Genomic DNA, 19393 nt, shown 5'->3' with positions numbered 1-19393 from the left:
AACCAATTTAAAAGATTATTGTCACCACATCGTTTGGTTTATTTAATCTTCATTCTCTCTTTCATTGCTGACACCCTTTGTTGAATACAAATCTTTCTCATCTCAATTTAAACTTTATTGTTAACATTCTGTCCTATGCAGAAGAACCTTCAAATGCACCATAAAATCGTTTGGGTTCTAATACTATTTGTTAAAAATAAAGACATGCTCTGATCTCACTTTGTCAAAAATTTATAGTGAGAATAATCTAAAGTACGAAATTATCATTCTTTATTTATGTAAACAGTATCGTATACTATTCAGATTTTTCATCATCCAAATTTACCTTCACAAAAATATTAAATAACAAAAAAAAACATTGAGAACACCAACAATATACGTGGTTCGACATTATACCTACATTCACGAACACTACAAAAAAAATAATCACTATAAAAAAAACAGTGATTACAATGACTACACTAACCTCGAACATGTTCAATTTCAACAAGCACTCCCTTTCGGGATTATACAAATGTCTCCTACTATCCTAAAATAGACACAACAAACCCAAAATGTACCACTACTCTTGAATTATATAGCACACCTCTTTTGACACTTGTTTTGGTGTTCTCACTAGGCTCTTTAGGCCATTTTCAAGCGCTCAAGTACATTTCAGCTTCTACACCTTTAGCCTATTTATAGGCAAAATTTTTTACATTCCACTATAGTAGTCTACTGTCACTCTAGCAGTCTATGGTTACTGTAAGATGGCGATAGTGTAACATGCGGTGCACATGTTAAAAATTAATGCACCGAATAGATATTTAATCTTTGCAACTTTTTAATGGTACTGTAACAGGCGGTAGTACTGTAGTAGGCGGCGGGACTGTAACACAAGTAAAAAAATTCAAGTTCATTTACTAGAATTTTTTAGTCATTTCTCGACACTTTTATCGTTGTTATCATCTTCCTTTTGCTTTCTCCTTAGCTCCTTTCTTTTACTTTGTTTTTTTTGGGAAAAGGACCCCCACCGTAGGGTTGATGTTTTATCAATTGAACTCTGAAGCTACGAAATTGGGAACATAATCAAAGTGCATATATGCTATGGAGTGAGAACAAAAGAAGAGATTTGGAATTGGGAAGGAAGAGATTCTAATAGAGTTTGTATGCAAGTGGTTCACATCAACCGTCTTAATCAAGTGGATGTTTGGAGCCCAGTTTAGGAAGAAATTATTTCTCTAAAACAATTCACATGTCACTTTGGTAGGTTGGTCTTTAATCTCTTCTCTTGCAGTTCACTGTCAAATATGTACTTTCGTTTGTAACAACAACAATTAAAAACAGTAAAAACTGGTTATTTAATTGATTCCTTCACTGTCAAATATATTATATGTAATAATACGTTTGTAAAATGTTAAACTTTTAATTTTAATTATTTAAATTTAATTTTTGATAATTTTGAATATCAAAAAAATTTTTATGGGGCACTGGTAAAGCTTTAAATCCAGTCAAAAGGTAATTGAGAAAAAAATGGAAAACTCAAAAAAGTTTGAACCACTAAGTAGTAATACAACAATTATTTTGTCCGGTGAATTTTATCCCTTAGTGACTTTCAATTGCTTAATGTGTTGGATTACACAAAAACCATAAATTAAAAGTCAATGGAAATCTTGAAGCTTTAGAAGACAATAATTTGAACAACAGAGATCAGATAATGACATGAAGCAGGGCAATTTTTTTTCATTCCACCTGAAGCTCAGAACCTGAGTAGGGGATAAAGTTGGCAAACAAGGGGGTAGATAAGAGACCAAGAAACCTGTAAAAATCTCATTCCCATGTTCATTTAGTTTGCCTGGAACAGGTTTCAGGTAGTCCTTTATGATACACAACACTTCACCAGCATCTAGAGTATAACATGTTGCAGCTGCAGCCTGCAACTGCTGGGAATCTGCAACTTCAACAAATTGTATAGTCAATTTTTGAGGAATTGCTTGAGCTTATCAACAATCTTTTTGCAGGCTCAATAGATGCTTAGAGTTTAATTCGAATTCAGCTCTTTGAACAGGAAAATATGTACTTATTATGGAGCCAAATGTTTTGATATCTTTAACTAGAATTAGGATACCAGAAGGCATAATTTCGTAAAACAGATAATTGGAATCCAATATGATTTCAATATGAAATTAAAAAGTTGCAAATCTATCCCAAATAATGAACAACGTAGGCCTTAATTACTTGCTATGCATTATTACACATTTTGTTCAAGTAAATGTCACAGTCAACACTTATAGCTTGTTTGAAAAGTTTTTCCATTCAATTTATTCAAAATCATATATATATATATATATATATTTGCAGTCAACTGATGCTTTGAATGTGTGAATATTTCTAAAAATTGGTATCTTATAATCTTACTAAGGCATATTAGCTGGTTTTTTTTTATGGCAGAGTAACTGCATTTACATGAAAGCCCTGGGATATAACAGGGAAGTTTAGCCACAGTTCTCAATGTTGTTGTTCATAACCATGAATGCTTTAACATTCTTATATATAGTTAACTTGGACAACAAGTCTACACCCAACCTACGAGATTTGTCATATTTGATTTGAAATTTTATACTTTTACTCCACGTAAAAAAACGTCCATGAATTCAAGTTTTTACATATATAATTAATGGATTCTTACAATATTTGATGTGTGATTGAGGTATATATTACAATTGATAGCCTCAAAATTGAGTGTCACTTGAGCGAGGGTTAACCAGGTTACCAAAACTATGGTTAGGACTTTCTTGAAATGGAGCATGAGGCTACTCATGGGACACGCATGAGATTTGGTCCACATTATCATCATTCAACATGTGAAATTAATGAGAAAGAAAACAGGGTTTTATTTTATTTTATTTATTTTTTTATTCTAAATGCTTAAGAGCAGGCACTCGAAAATTCAGGTCTCCCCAACAAATTTAAACGCCACTGAAGGAATATTAAGATACCTTTCATCTTATACATTCTTTCCCTTGTCAATGTTGAAACATCTGGAAAGTGTGCACTATTCACTGCGTCTTAAACTGTACAACTTTTCGTCCTAAGAAATATTCATTACACATTCAATTTTATGTTCCCTCTTTCTGTCCATCCATTTGCCTCCCCATTATAAGAAGAAAATTTTGAACTCAAATTGCTTCTTATCCCATTATCCCTTCAGCATCAAATTAATGCTTTTAACAGTTATGATATTGCAAGCTTATTCTGATCCAGTTTTTGTTGTATCCAATCACAGCTCACCACATTGCAGTCTATAGGGCTAACTTTGGTCTGTTTGTATCCAAAGTAGGTAATTCAATCATTTTCACCAACTCCAATGACGTGATGTCGAGGGATTTAACTGGCTGCTTTTTATAGCTACAGTGAACCCAACTGCACATGATCATTATTACATGATCTCCAACTACTACATTCATGCACTAAAATTTCCATAAACTAAATTGTCAGTTTGGAAAGATTCTGAGTCATTGCATTCAGTTCTTTGGATTGTAATATCACATATAATTCATCAGCTGATATGTATCTGTTTGATATTTGTATTTTACAGGTAACACTGCTGCCTTTCGATTCTTTATTTTCTTCTTGCACTCTTACTGCTTTTTCTAAGTAAGCTTCAAAGATGGTTAGTGCTGAGGTTGCGAGGACAATTGTAGGGATCATTGGTAAGTTATTCGAAATCTTAAGCTCCTCTTATAGTGTTTGTACGACTTTCTAGATGTGTGCGTTTCATATAAATTTTTTTGGTAAAAAAGACGTCGTAGTCTAAGGATTAGAGAAGACGTCGTAGATGTTGAGATTCCAACACTAGACTTGCTGAATGCCATGAATCACATGAGCTAAACTCTGGGTTCAAAAAATTTGCTATACTGTTGTTGTTCTTCTAGTCTAGTTGCAATTTCTTGACATGTTTTTGAGTTTGGGTAGATTCATATGGTAGATTCTGGAGAATGATCATGGTGAAAATATTACTTATGATCACTTCTTGTTTCTCTAGGAATATGTGCCAAGAAGAGATTTTTGTAATATCAAATCAATTGAGCTAAGCTCTGGATTAAAATTTGCTATACTGTTTTTGTTCTTCTAGTCTATTAGCAATTTCTTGACATGTTTTCGAGGTTGGGTAGATTCATATGGTAGATTCTTGAGAATGATCATGGTGAAAATATTATGATCACTTCTTGTTTCTGCAAGAATTGTTGACAATATGTGCCAAGAAGAGATTTCAGTAATACCCCAAAACATTCCTGTATGCAGAGAAATGAAGTTTCTTATTCTAGAGACATCAATTATATACAACATTCTGCTATCCTAATTGTCATGTTTTTTATTTTGCAGGAAATGTCATCTCATTCTTCCTATTTGCATCACCAATGTAAAGTTCTATCTGTCTCTCTCAAACTCTTTTTGGGTATTTCAAATGTATCTCAGGAAGTTGAAATCTTGCTCCTCCTGCTACATTCCATTTCATTTGCATGAAACTCCTGAACATGTGGAAAGCAAGCATATTTTTGTACCCTATAAACCCACAGATCAGACAAGGCCAATCTTTTGGTATGTCATAGTCATAGTCCTCCTAGTAAAGGCCTGTTCCGGGTCTTTCTCCTGTTAGTTCTTCAGGTCCCAGTTCTAGACTCTTTCTGTTTCAGATCATTTTTCAGTCGTATCATTTTGCCATATGGTTGGACAGGATTATTGCTCGACCCTACCTTCTTATCCAATGTGTCCTCAATTTATTCCAGGCCTAGCCCCAATGGATTTGACCATTTGCCCATACCCAAAACCCAACATTGCAAAATGAAAAAACAAATTTGACACGGCCCATATTGGAAGCAAAATAATAAAGTAAAGGAGAATTCGATTCAATTGATTCGTTATATTACTCTTGAGAGTTAACATTCAGTAGATTTATAGTTTAAATCTCGGCACTTATAATTTTTTCTTATCTCCCTATTGCAATCTTTTTCCTAACAGAACAATAAAGAGAAAATCTAGAATTGCATTTTTTTTTTGGGCATGAAATATGTAAATACAAAATTGAAATCTTCTGTTATTACAGACCAACAATTGTGAACATCTACAAGGAAAAAGCAGTGGAGGAATTCAAACCAGATCCTTACATAGCAACTGTAATGAACTGCATGTTGTGGGTTTTCTATGGTTTACCAATTGTTCATCCTGATAGCACCCTTGTTGTCACCATTAATAGCATTGGACTTGCAATGGAGCTCATTTACCTCTCCTTCTTCTTCATTTATGCTAAGCGGAGTGGCCGAGTAAGTAATCACATCCAATTCTAAGAAAATGTTAAGGTGTTCCACAATTGATTAATTGTATGATTACTCAAATAAATAAATAAATAAATAAATAAATAAATTTCACTTTATTTCGACTAGTAAGATAGTCTGAAAATTGAATTTAGAACTTAATTAATTTATATATTCATGTGAGATTCAAATTTCAGCATTTTTTGACTTCGCATTTTTAGAGAGTATGCAGCTTCTTTAAAAAAAAAAAAAAAGATTATTCCAAAATTTTTTATGGTATTTATCAAATAAAACTATGTATTAATGTTTTTTTTTTTTATTTATTTATGAATGTAATTGCAGCTAAAGGTTATTGGGTGGCTATGCATAGAGATTATGTTTTTGGGGGTTGTGGCCTCATGCACATTGCTATTGCGCAAAACTCATGCCCAAAGATCTGCCATTGTTGGAATCCTTTGTGTCATATTTGGGGTGCTAATGTATGCTTCACCTCTTACCATCATGGTAAGCCATATCTTGCCTTCTTTTTTTTTTTTTTTTTCTGTGTCTCAATTAACAAGACAAGATGTAAAATTATTACTTTGGGTAATTTTAATTTTATCATTACACTTTTAATTTAATTAAAAAATATAAAAAATAATGATAAAAAAATTTCAATTAATTAACTTATCTCTCTTTCCAATATTGTTAATTGATTTATCTTTCTCTTCTATTTTTCAATTTACAGAGGAAGGTGATCAAGACAAAGAGTGTGAAATACATGCCATTTAACCTCTCATTGGCCAACTTTCTTAATGGAATTATTTGGGTGACTTATGCTCTCATTCGATTTGATCTCTATATCTTGGTAAAAATTATCATACATTAACACTTTCTTCAAAACATGAATTGAATTGAAACTTACTATATATATATATATACACCTTTGCTTGATGTTGTAGATTGGAAATGGATTGGGGGCACTATCTGGAGCAATACAGTTGATTCTTTATGCTTGCTACTTCAGCTCTACCCCGAAAGAAGACGTCGACGATGACGATGATGTTAAGCCTTCTGAACTGCAACTCTCCGGTAGCAATGGACCAGCTAGACCAACAGTTTGATCAATATTGATGCCTAAAGCAATAAAAGTCATATTCTAAGTAATTTTTCTTAAAAGAATTATATGAATGTGTCGTCAGGGACGGATCTACCATGGGGGCAACAGGGGCAGCTACTTTCGCTATGATCCTATATCTCATAGATTTTGTTATAATTTCGTTGGAAAATTTTAATTCTTTTATAGTTTGCCCCTATTAAAAAAGAAAAAAATAAAAAATATATGACATCTTTATAAATATTAGAAAGAATGAAAATATAATTGTAATAAAAATAAACTATTTTAAAAAATAATAAAATCTAATTTGTAAATATAAATAAAAGCAATTTTTATATTCTAAATAACTTTGTTTGTTCTTAACATGTCATAATTTGTTCATATACACTTTAGTCTTTCTATCCAACATTGATTTAATTTCCCCTATGAAGTCATTTATGCCCCACTTGAACACAAACAAAATTTAATTTTACTTTTATTAAAAGTAATAGTAATAATAATAACAATAATAATTAATAACTACTAACAATTAATAAACAAAATAAAAAAAGGTAGTTCATCAAAAGTTTGAGTAAAATTTACTATTAATTCATAATTTTTTTCATCCATAATTTAAAATTTTACAATTATGATTCGCGAATTGTTGTTTCTTTTTAAAAAATTCACTATCCATTTTTTTGTGATCAATAATCAAACAACCAAAGACGAAATTAGGTATAAAAAAAAGGGCCAAATAATAAATTCAATGGAGGAAAAAGAGTCAAATAATAAATTTCATGGGAAAGATTACTATACATATAAAGGTGTTAAATTTTTTTTTTTAGAGGGGGAGCCATGGCCTATGCCTGCCTCCTAGCTACTCCCCTACATTCATGTACTAAAATTTCCACAAACTAAATTCTCAGTTTGGAAAGACTCTGAGTCATTGCATTTAATTCTTTTGGATTGTAATTTCACATATAAATTCATCAGCTGATATATATCTGTCCGATATTTGTATTTGACAAGTAACAACGGCTGCATTCTTGTTTTGGATTCTTCATTTTCTTCTTGCTCTCTTACTCCTTTTTCTAAGTAAGCTTAAAAGATGGTTAGTACTGAGGTTGCAAGGACAATTGTAGGGATCATTGGTAAGTTATTTGAAATCCTAAGCTCCTCTTTTAGTGTTTGTACGACTTTCCCAATGTGTGCATTGCATATAAATGCTTTTGGTAGAAAAAAACGTCCTAGGTTAAGAATAAAGCAAGGGATTGCAGGAATTGGGATTGTACATTAAACCTGCTGAATGCCACGAATCAGCTGAGCTACGCTCTAAGTTCAAAAATTTTGCTATACTGTTTTTGTTCTTCTAGTCTAGTGGCAATTTCTTGACATGTTTTTGAGTTTGGGTAGATTCATATGGCAGATTCTTGAGAATGATCATGTGAAAATATTACTTATGATCACTTCTTGTTTCTCTAGGAATTATATGACAATATGTGCCAAGAATAAATTTTTGTAATATCGAACCAACTGAACTAAGTTTTGAGTTCAAAAAATTTACTATATTTTTCTTGCTCTTCTAGTGTATTGGCAATTTCTCGACATGTTTTCAAGTTTGGGTAGATTCATATGGTAGATTCTTGAGAATGATCATGGTGAAAATTCTTGTTTCTCTAAGAATTGTATGACAATATGTGCCTAAGAAGAGATTTCTGTAATATCCAAAAACATTCCTGTATGCAGACAAATGAAGTTTTTTTATTCTAGGACATGAATTTCTCATAGCATATGCAACATTATACTATCCTAATAGTCATGTTTTGATTTTGCAGGAAATGTCATCTCTTTCTTCCTATTTGCATCACCAATGTAAAATTCTCTCTCTCTCTCTCTCTCTCTCTCTCTCTCTCTCTCTCTCTCAAACTCTTTTCGTGTATTTCAAATGTATTTGAGGAAGTTGAAATCTTGCTCCTTCTGAACATGCCGAAAGCAAGCATATTTTTGTGCCCTATGAACCCACAGATCAGATAAGGCCAATCTTTTGGTATGTCATAGTCTAGTAAAGGCTTGTTCCAGGTCTTTCTCCTGTTAGTTCTTCAGGTCCCAGTTCTAGACTCTTTCTCTCTCAAATCATTTTCAGTCACATGTCATTTTGCCGTATGGTTGGACAGGATTATTGCCCGACCCTACCTTCTTATCCAATGTTTCCTCAATCTATTCCAGGCCTAGCCCCAATGGATTTGACCATTTTTCCATACCCAAAACCCAGCGTGGCAAAAAGAAAAAAAAATTGACACGGCCTATACAGTAAGCAAAATAATAAAAAAAACTGAGAGCTGAATTTAATTGATTCATATTATTATTTTTTAGAGTTAATATCTAGTAGATTTATAATTTAAATCTTGATGCTTACAATTTTCTTCTATCTCCATATTGCAATCTTTTTCCTAACAGAACAATAAAGAGAAAATCTAGAATTGCCTTTTTCTTTGGCATGAAATATGTAAATAAAAAATTGAAATCTTTTGTTATTACAGACCAACAATTGTGAACATGTACAAGAAAAAAGCAGCGGAGGAATTCAAACCAGATCCTTACATAGCAACTGTAATGAACTGTATGTTGTGGGTTTTCTATGGTTTACCAATTGTTCATCCTGATAGCACCCTTGTTGTCGCCATTAATAGCATTGGACTTGCAATGGAGCTCATTTACCTCTCCTTCTTCTTCATTTACGCTAAGAGGAGTGGCCGAGTAAGTAATCACATCCAATTCTAAGAAAATGTCGAGGTGTTCCGCAATTGATTAATTGTACGATCACTCAAATAAATAAATAAATAAATCTCACATTATATCGAATAGTCTAAAAATTGAATTTAAAATTTAATTAATTTATACATTTATGAGAGATTCAAATTTCAGCATTTTTTAACTTCTTCTCATTTTTAGAGAGTGTGCTGCTTCTTTCGTAAAAAAATAGATTATTCCAAAATTTTTTATGGTATTTATCAAATAAAACTATGTATTAATGTTTTTTTTATTTATTTATGAATTTAATTGCAGCTAAAGGTTATTGGGTGGCTATGCATAGAGATTATGCTTTTGGGGGTTGTGGCCTCATGCACAATGCTGTTGCGCAAAACTCATGCCCAAAGATCTGCCATTGTTGGAATCCTTTGTGTCATATTTGGGGTGCTAATGTATGCTTCACCTCTTACCATCATGGTAAGCCATATCTTTTTTGTTTTTTTTTTTTGTATGTCTCAATTAACAAGACAAGATGTAAAATTATTACTCTGGGTAATTTTAATTTTATCATTACACTTTTAATTTAATTAAAAAAATAATGATAAAAAAATTCAATTAATTAACTAATCTCTTTTTCCAATATTGTTAATTGATTTATCTTTCTCTTCTATTTTTCAATTTACAGAGGAAGGTGATCAAAACAAAGAGTGTGAAATACATGCCATTTAACCTCTCATTGGCCAACTTTCTTAATGGAATTATTTGGGTGACTTATGCCCTCATTCGATTTGATCTCTATATCTTGGTAAAAATTATCATACATTAACACTTTCTTCAAAACTTGAATTGAATTGGAACTTACTATATATATATATATATATATATATATATATATATATATATATATATATATATATATATATATATACACACACCTTTGCTTGATGTTGTAGATTGGAAATGGATTGGGGGCACTATCTGGAGCAATACAGTTGATTCTCTATGCTTGCTACTTCAGCTCTACCTCGAAAAAAGACGACGACGATGATGATGATGATGTTAAGCCTTCTGAACTGTAACTCTCCGGTAGGAATGGACCAGCTAGACCAACAGTTTGATCAATATTGATGACTAAAGCAATAAAAGTCATATTCTAAGTAATTTTTCTTGAAAGAATTATATGAATGTGTTGTCAGGGACGGATCTACGATTGGGGCAGTAGGGGCAGCTACTTTTACTAAGATCCTATATCTCATAGATTTTGTTATAATTTCGTTGGAAAATTTTAATTCTTTTATAGTTTGCCCCTATTAAAAAGGAAAAAAGTAAAATATATATATGACATCTTTATAAATGTTAGAAAGAATGGAAATATAATTGTAATAAAAATAAATTATTTTAAAAAATAATAAAATCTTATTTGTAAATATAAATAAAAGCAATTTTTATATTCTAAATAACTTTGTTTCTTCTTAACATATCATAATTTGTTCTTTCTATCGAACATTGATTTAAATTCCCCCGTCAAGTTATTCATGCTCCACTTGAACACAAACAAAATTTAATTTTACTTTTATTAAAAGTAATAGTAATAATAATAATAATAATTAATAACTACTTGCAATTAATAAACAAAATAAAAGAAAGATAGTTCATCGAAAGTTTGAGTAAAATTTACAATTAATTCATTACCTTTCATAAGGTTATTGTCATAATATATAAATTTATAAATTTATAGCTAAATTTAATTTAAGAAGTAGCCACTAACTTTTTTTAATTAGGTGTGATTAGTCATCTAATAAATCTATCATTTTAAGGAACTCCTAAGCTTGACTAAGGGCCTAAAAGAATAGGTTCTGATTTACTAATCAAAATAAGATTTGGGAGCCTAGTTACATATAGAAAATGTTATAGCTCCCTCATATGCCCATCCAAAGGATGGTACCATTTATTTTAAATTATTCTAAAGTCTTAATTCTAGATGTCTTAAATTTTAATATTTAAATATTAAAAATAATTCTTAAAATTCTCCATCTGTCTGATAAAATTCTTAAAAATATTTTTTGAGTATTCAAGAATCCAATTTATTTTTTTTTAAAAGTCTCTGTCATCGAAAAAAGTTTAGTCATTTTTTTATTTTTTAGTTTTTTATTAAAAATATATCTAATTATTTCACTATTTGAGCCAAATTAAAAATATCTTTTCACCTAAAATTTTTTTAGATAATCAACAATTTGTGATTAATAAGAATTTTATCCTTGGAATTTATTTTTATTTATTTTTATTTCCAAATTTTTCATCATTTAGGTCAATTTAGAATTTTCACTTTGATTTCTAAATTTTTCATCATTCGGGTCTATTTAGGAATTTTTTTGGAAGAAATTATATGATAACTATTTTCTTGAAATTTCATTTAAATTTTTCTACCATTTGAGACAAACTTAAAGAAATTTTTCACCTAAAGATTTTTTAAAAATTTACTATTTGAAATTTCTAAAATTCTTATCTTTGGATAATTGGCAAATATTTTTAACCCAAAATTTTATTAAAATTTCTCATTTTTATTTTTATTTTTTAAATTGAAAATAAATATTAATTATGATTATTGAAACTTTATTAAATTATTCCACCATTTGGGACAAATTTTAAAAAAAAATTCTCACTTATGAATTTTATAAAAATTTATCATTTGAAATTTCTAAAAATTTCATCATTAGATAATTATTATTTATTCTCAAAAAAAGATTTTTTTTATTTTTTTATTTTTCTTAAAATTTGATCATGCAAAAATACTTTGAAAATAATCAAACAAATAAAATAAAATAAAAATACCAAAATAGGAAGTGGCTAGGTTCATCGGCTGACAAGCTTGGCTCGGCTGTAAGAAGAAAAACAGGAAAAAATTGGGATGACGGCTTGGCTTCGCTTGAGACAAAGGCTGGACGCGGGTCAAACGCAAGTTAATGTTCGGGTTAGGTTGGCTCAACGGTAAAATGCACAGATCTTGGGCCCTTTTTAATATTCATAACAATGCCATTTTGTGCTTATAAAATAAAAGGCTGAATTTTTTTTTCAAATTTCCTTTCTTCCTCTTCTCTTTTTTCTTTTTTTTTTCTCTTTCTCTCTTTAAGACTGATGAATGTCGATGCCACTTTTTAGAATTCATCGTCAAAATCTAGGAAAGTTGTTGAAAACTTCACTGAAAACTAAAATTTTGGCCAAAAACTTCAAATCTTTGTTGAAATCTTCATTGAAATCTGAAAAATTTTACCACAATTTGAAAATTTTTTAGATTTTTCAAAAAAATCTTTTAAATTTTTTTTCGATAATCTCTTTACCTTTTGTCATATATATTTGTTTGCCTTTCTGTATGTCTCTCTCTCATTTATGTTTTTTGTGTCTTTTTTCTAATCTGTGTGGGCATATATTTATAGTGTTTTGAGCATAAGAACCCTAAACAAGAAAGGAGTTTTAATTTCCTTTAAATCCAAACTTCAAATATTAATTCAACTTAAACTTTTCAGTCCACACATACAATTTCACACAAACTCAATCTATCATATTTTCATTTTTTTTACTTTTTATTTTTTTATTTTTATTAACAAAATTAAACTCAAGTAAAATCTCAGACAGATTGAAATGTCTACAGCTGCCCCTCTTTACACATTTTTTTTAAAATAGAAATTATACAAAGATATACACAACCTAATTAGGAATCAATACCTATTTTTCCTTCTTTTTTTGGTTTTTAAACGTACTTAGTCTTTTTGAATAACATATAAATTCTTCTAAATAAAGGCTCATAAATAAGGCTCTTCTAAGCAGAGGCTCAATGACTTTAAAAATTAAATAAGGCTCCTTTAAATAGATACTCAACAACTTTTGAAAAATTAAATAAAGCTTCTCTAAATAGAGGTTTAACGACTTTGAAAAATAAATAAAGTTATTCTAAATAGAGACTTAACGACTTTTGAAAAGTAACTAAAACTCCTCTAAGTAGAGGCTCAACAACTTCAAAAAATAAATAAGGCTCCTCTAAACAGAGACTCAAAGTCTTTAAAAAGTAACTAAAGCTCCTTTAAGTAGAGGCTCAACGATTTTAAAAAAATAAATAAAACTCCTCTAAACAGAGGCTTAACAACTTTGAAAAAAAAAATAAAGTTCCTCTAAACAGAGACTTAATAACTTTTGAAAAATAAATAAAGCTCCTCTAATCAAAGGTTTAACAACCTTGAAAAATAAAAAAAGCTTCTTTAAATAGAGGCTCAATGACTTTGAAAAAAACAAACAAGGCTCCTCTAAATAGATGTTCAACAACTTTGAAAAATAAATAAAGCTCTTTTAATCAAAAACTCAACAACTTTGAAAAGTAAATAAGGTTCTTCTAAATAGAGGCTCAATGACTTTGAAAAAAACAAACAAGGCTCTTCTAAACAGAAACTCAATAATTTTGAAAAATAAATGAAGCTTCTTTAAGCAGAAACTCAACGACTTTTGAAAACTAAATAAAACTCTTCTAAAAAGAGGCTAATGACTTTGAAAAATAAATAAAGCTCCTCAATAATCATGTCTAGAGGAGTCATAGCTTATGTCTAAAAAAATTTTAAGAGATTATGCCCAGAAGTTTTATAGATTGTTCATAATATTGAGAAATATCATTTTTTAAGGATCAAAATCTTACCTCAAAGGTATTCTTTTTCGATGAGAAGTTGAAATTCTTTCATTGAAAAGTTTTCATATTTATTTTTTTCATGGAAAATCTTGAAATATCCCTACTTCATGCACTGGACATTTTTAAATGCAATGTACGCTATGCACTAAATATTCAGAAATGTAATGCATGTTATGCAAATGTCAAGCTTTCTTCTAAAGTTTAAAATTTTTTGTTATGAAAATTCTCAATCTTTTATCAAAGTCAAAACTTTGTCATGATAATGATGCAAATGTAACAGTCTAGATTCTCACAATACCATAGATGTTATACTATAAATCATGATTCAAATGTTCATTGCCTTATACAAATGCATAGCCAAACCAAAGTGTTAAATATTCTTCAAACAACAATGCAAACGTAATGCATGTAATGCGTATGTCAACGTCATGAAATTCTAATTAAATGTGGTAACATGGTTCTCAAGTCCCCAACATTTCACATTTTTCTCTTTTTTAGCTTCTCAACACTAACCATTATAACAAGCTCTGTCAACTAATCCACATTATTTTCATTACTTGATCACAACTTACAAGTTTCTCAACACTAGCTATTTCAAAATAAATTTTGTTTATTGATCCATATTATTTCCATCATTTGATCATAACTCATAGCCTTCACACCACTAGCAATTTTAGAACAAATTTCATCTATTGATCCACATTATTTCCATCATTTGATCATAACCCACAAGTTATGTCGACTAATCTATTACCATATTCATCACTTGATCACACTATGTGTCTTTTTAAATCATCTTTTTAGGTTTCTACCATCTTTTTATTTATTTTTTTTGCTCCCTGTCATCCCAGATTTCTTTTTAAAGGAATATAGGAATCTTTTATGAATATTATCATTCATTCATTATCATTTCAAATCATGACAAATATAATGCAATAATATTTTTTTTATTCATTTTGGGGATACAAGAACAAAAGAGCATAAGGTGAATTAAGGGAAAGATAATCAATGAGGAGTGAGTTTGGTACAAAAACAAATGGGCAAAGGAACAAATTTAAAGTATGTCATTAGAGATGGTATTGAATGGTGTAATAATGTCCAAACAATGAATACTTGGACAATTCTTAACATTAATTTAGAATTCTTTCTCAAAAACTCATTCCATTGACTTTCGAAATCATTTTGAATGCATTAAACTTTGCTCAAGCTGTGAGAGATCTTCAAATATCTTTGATCCTTCATATATTTGAACTGTCTATTCAACTTTTAGTTTAGAGATTTTTCTACACAAATTACCCTTTTGGGTTTTCAATTTGAGTTTTTCTTTGCTCTTCTTTTACATTTTTTCTATTTTTTTTCTTTTTTCTTATTTTTTTGTTTTTTCCATTTTTTTCTTATTTTTTTATTTTTTCACCCATTATTTATATCTCTCCCACATCAATCTCTAAAACAACATAGCATAATTCTATTATTCCATCACAAGTATACCTTAGCCTAACATATGATCATTATAGCTTAACAATTAAAGGCTGTAATGTAGGCTATGGTGAAGGTTCATGAAAAAAATGAATAAAATAAGCTCAAAACATGTGTTTAAAACCAAAGGATAATTTCTCATCATTTGATGCAGATTGACATTTATCCTATTGTATATCATTTCACTACTTTTTCCTTTTTCATTCATCTTATTCTTTACAAAAGAAGTCTTATTATTTTACCCTAACTCATTTGTGGTATTCTTTTTTTTACTCCATTTTTTAGGCCTTTTACGATCTTTTGCCTCTTTCTTTTTTCAAGCATGTTCTTTTAAAATTTGCCCTCCATATGAAAAGTGATCCTTGGTTAGGGTTTTTTAGAAATAAAATCATAATAGACTCAAAAGGGGTAGCAATGAATAGTTTTACAAATGATAAAAAAAATACAACCATTTTTCATCTCGAATGTAAATGCTTTCCTTGAAAATCATCTATTGAACAAAAATAAGCTTATGGATCTTTATAAAAAATTGTATATCTTTAAGACATATCTATTTCACATCTGCTAGTAGCTTGCTTCTTTTGTTCAAATAGTCTCCACAAATTGAACCTTATCAATGTGAATGAGTTTTTAAAATTAAATTTCAAAATTATTGTTATCATTATCTAAACATTTATCATTTAAAATTTAAGAATGAAAATAAAAAGATATAAGAAATAACAATGCATGAAATAATGGCTTGGATGAAAGAGAAAAGGTAATAAAAGGCATCAACTTGTCTTTTATTAAAATGATAATAAATGAAATCTTATTGCATAAAAGAAATCCTAACATTACTTTGGAAGAAATATCAAAATGACAAGCAACTTTCAGTTAGCCTTAACATCTTTTTCAAAATTATGCCCCTGTGTGATTAGGTGAAGGGCTTTTATTGACATCCAGCCCCCTAATTCATCGAAACTCACCAAGCCTTTATGGATCAAACTTATTCTTGATCTTCACTCAAAGCATTGATATTATGATTGGGCAATAAATCGCTACTAATATTGGGTAATGCATCAACTTGAGGTAAGCTAAGTTCAACCATTTGCACAAGCTTCTTATAATAACCCATCTTATTTCACAAATAAATCTTATCTGGGTTTGGCGAATCTAAGGGGAGTTGAACCTTATATTTTTTAATTGTGAGTATCATATCTGTTTCATTGAAGATGAAACACTTATAAGAAGGATCTCAAAATTGTAAGATAGCTCTAATCATATTATTATCCACATTCACTTGAAGCAGTGAAGCTATGTCTCCATATATGCTTTCAAATACCTCTTGCCTTGTTCTACTCATGCATCCCCAAATATTACTTAGGTCAATCAGATCATTTTGTTAGAGATCGAGATGAACTCTCACAGGCAATGACAAGATAAAACCCTCAGGCAAGCAATTACCTTATTTTTTTAACTTTTTTTGACTTGATTTTTAATTGAAAAGCAGATTCATAACGAATTGATGTAGACTTTGATTGCATTTGACTTTTCATGGATATAGATATGAGATCTGGTTTATCAATGATTGATATGTGGTAAATATTCCCTATATGAGAATGATGCAAATGATAATGTCAAAACATGAGCATGAAAATGATGCATAGAATGATATTGAAATCATGCAAATGCATAAAGCTAAACAAATAAAATGGTTAGATAATCAATATATCACACAAGTTATTCTTTCTTGTGCTTTAATTTTGGGATACATCTATCATTGGGTAAGAATAGCTCTATCTTAAGGCTGACCTTTTAAGTGTAAATTATATACAGGGTTAAGTAACCTTGACCACTAAAAGTTCTCAAATTGTTTCTTACATCATTATCTATCACAGATTAGTAAGGCATTCCAATCTTTACCCATCATAAGCTACCAATAAAAAAGATTTAATTTGAGTGAGAGTATTTTGCTAGCCATTGCAAAGATTATCATCTCACGAGAACATAAGTACTTTACTTCTTTTTAAGAGGGACGAAGCTCGGGTATAGAGCTCATGTAATGTAAATGCATATGATAGTGTGTGTGAAGAAACATATAATTGTCAACCCTATAAATCATATGAGAAACAAAAAAGGAAAAACGTTAGTAAACAAATAATTACAATTTCAAACCATTAGATTAAAGGATATAATATATTTAAAATGTTATGGCCCGACTCTCTAGCTTATCCCCAGCGGAGTCACCAAACTATCATAAAATATAAGTCTAAAAACCTATAGCTAGACGTAACAAATAGAGTTGCCACCAATCTTTTTTATTAGATGTGATTGGCCACTTAATGAATCTATCCTTTTAAGGAGCTTCTAAGCTTGATTAAATGTTCCTAAAAGAATAAGTTCAGGTTTACTAATCAAAATAAGATTCGAGAGTTCGGTTACATGTGGAGAAGGTTATAACGCCCATAATGCCCACTCTAAAATGATACCAATTAATTTTAAATTTATCATAAGGTCTTGATTTTAATGGTCTTAAATTTTTATGTTGAATATTGAAAATAATTCTTAAGATTCTTCATCAATCTGACAGAACTTTTAAAAATACTTATTTATCTCAAAAGTATTTAAAAATTTCGTTTGTTTTCTTGAAGAGGCTTTGTTGTTGGAAAAAGGTTTAATCATTTTTTATTGAAATATATCTAATTATTTCACTATTTAGGCCAAATTAAAAATATCTTCTCTTTTTAATTCTAAATTTTTCACCATTTGAGCTTATATAGAAATTCTTTTTTAATTTTTTATTTCTAACTTTTTCACCATTTGGGCACCTAGAGATTTCTTAGGAATTTACTATTTAAAATTTCTAAGAATATCATCATTGGATAATTATCAAATATTTTCAACCAAAAATTTTTTATTTTACTTATTATTATTTTTTCTCTTTCCTTTGTTTGAAAATGAATATTAATTATTATTATTATTAAAATTTTATCTAAATTATTCCATAATTTGAAACAAATATAGAGAAAATTTCTCATATAAAAATTTATAGAAATTTATCATTTGAAATTTCTAAAAATTTCATCATTGTATAATTAGTATTTTTCTCAAAAAATATTTTATTTTTTATTTTTTATTTTTCCTAAAATTTAATCATGCAAAAAATATATAATAACTAAATAAATAAATAATAATACCTAAAATCAACTAGGCTTGACAGTTGAAACGGCTCGGCTTCAAACACAGATAGCGGCGGCTTAGGAGACTCGGCTCGATTCGACTAAACTAAAGGCCTTGGCTGGAATGTGGGTCAACAAAATGGGTTGTGCTTAGGTTGGGTCACCCATTGGGAAAACATGCAGATCTTGAGGACTGCTTAAGGCCAAAATGACGTCATTTCGATAAGGGTATAAAAGCTTGAATTCAGTCTTTTGGGTCAGACTTCACCTCTGCTCTTTTCCTCTTCTTTCTTTTTCTCTCCTTCTCTTTCTTGAATTTGAAAAACTCCGATTGAATCTTCACCAAATTTTGAAAAAAGTCGTCAAAATCTAAGTTGGATCACCGGAAGTTCGTCAAAATCTTCTATTGAATTCTAAAAAATCTGTCAAAAAATTCAATAGTCGTCAAAAAATTAATCAAAATCTGAAAATTTTTGCTAGAATCTGAGAATTTTTCAGATTTTTCCAAAAAAATCTTCTTTTTTCAAACCAAAATTCTCCAAAAAAAATCTTCTATTATTTAGCTTTTTTCGCATGCTTTCTTCTCTGCCTTTCCGTGTATCCTTTTGATCTCTCCTTTTTTTGTGTGTTTCTTTCTGCATTTGAATATGTATTTATAGGGTTCCAAATATGAGAATCATAAACTGGAAAGTAATTTTGATTCCTTTTAAATTTCAACTTCACATGTTAAATCTAATTTAAACTCTTCACTCCATACACAATTTCAAAAAAATTCAACATGTCAAAAATTTTTTTTTTTTATTTTTTATTAACAAAATCAACTCTAGACAGATTGGGATATCTATAAGTATTTTTTTATCCATAATTTAAAATTTTACAATTATGATTCACGAATCATTATTTTCTTAAAAAAATTCACCATCCATTTTTTTGTGATCAATAATCAAACAACCAAAGACGAAACCAA

General features: G+C 29.6%; 2 protein-coding genes across 2 annotated transcripts; both read left to right on the top strand.

Moving 5' to 3' along the window:
* The first annotated feature begins 3457 nt into the window (after positions 1 to 3457).
* On the top strand, positions 3458 to 6578 carry LOC111315933 (bidirectional sugar transporter SWEET4-like). The gene is made up of 6 exons (XM_022917954.2): positions 3458 to 3692; positions 4366 to 4402; positions 5087 to 5303; positions 5637 to 5798; positions 6022 to 6141; positions 6236 to 6578. The coding sequence occupies exons 1-6, from the start codon at positions 3650 to 3652 to the stop codon at positions 6395 to 6397; spliced, it is 741 nt and encodes a 246-aa protein (XP_022773689.1). The 5' UTR covers positions 3458 to 3649; the 3' UTR covers positions 6398 to 6578.
* Positions 6579 to 7372: 794 nt separating this feature from the next.
* On the top strand, positions 7373 to 10338 carry LOC111315931 (bidirectional sugar transporter SWEET4-like). Its single transcript, XM_022917953.2, has 6 exons — positions 7373 to 7520; positions 8205 to 8241; positions 8910 to 9126; positions 9436 to 9597; positions 9806 to 9925; positions 10074 to 10338. The coding sequence occupies exons 1-6, from the start codon at positions 7478 to 7480 to the stop codon at positions 10197 to 10199; spliced, it is 705 nt and encodes a 234-aa protein (XP_022773688.2). The 5' UTR covers positions 7373 to 7477; the 3' UTR covers positions 10200 to 10338.
* Positions 10339 to 19393: the final 9055 nt, after the last annotated feature.

This window comes from Durio zibethinus, chromosome 24 (assembly GCF_047325235.1).
Source record: "Durio zibethinus cultivar Kanyao isolate XHJ-2024 chromosome 24, ASM4732523v1, whole genome shotgun sequence".
Taxonomy (NCBI): domain Eukaryota; kingdom Viridiplantae; phylum Streptophyta; class Magnoliopsida; order Malvales; family Malvaceae; genus Durio; species Durio zibethinus.
The sequence above is the reverse complement of the archived record's forward strand: the minus strand, read 5'-3'. Positions and strand labels throughout refer to the sequence as shown.

Excerpts from the sequence above, each read along its gene's own strand:
- LOC111315931 (XM_022917953.2), top strand. The coding sequence starts at position 7,478 with ATGGTTAGTACTGAGGTTGCAAGGACAATTGTAGGGATCATTG. Across the intron at positions 7,521-8,204 it reads GACAATTGTAGGGATCATTG|GAAATGTCATCTCTTTCTTC; the intron begins GTAAGTTATTTG and ends TTGATTTTGCAG. Across the intron at positions 8,242-8,909 it reads TTCCTATTTGCATCACCAAT|ACCAACAATTGTGAACATGT; the intron begins GTAAAATTCTCT and ends TTGTTATTACAG.
- LOC111315933 (XM_022917954.2), top strand. The coding sequence starts at position 3,650 with ATGGTTAGTGCTGAGGTTGCGAGGACAATTGTAGGGATCATTG. Across the intron at positions 5,304-5,636 it reads ATGCTAAGCGGAGTGGCCGA|CTAAAGGTTATTGGGTGGCT; the intron begins GTAAGTAATCAC and ends ATGTAATTGCAG. Across the intron at positions 5,799-6,021 it reads CTTCACCTCTTACCATCATG|AGGAAGGTGATCAAGACAAA; the intron begins GTAAGCCATATC and ends TTCAATTTACAG.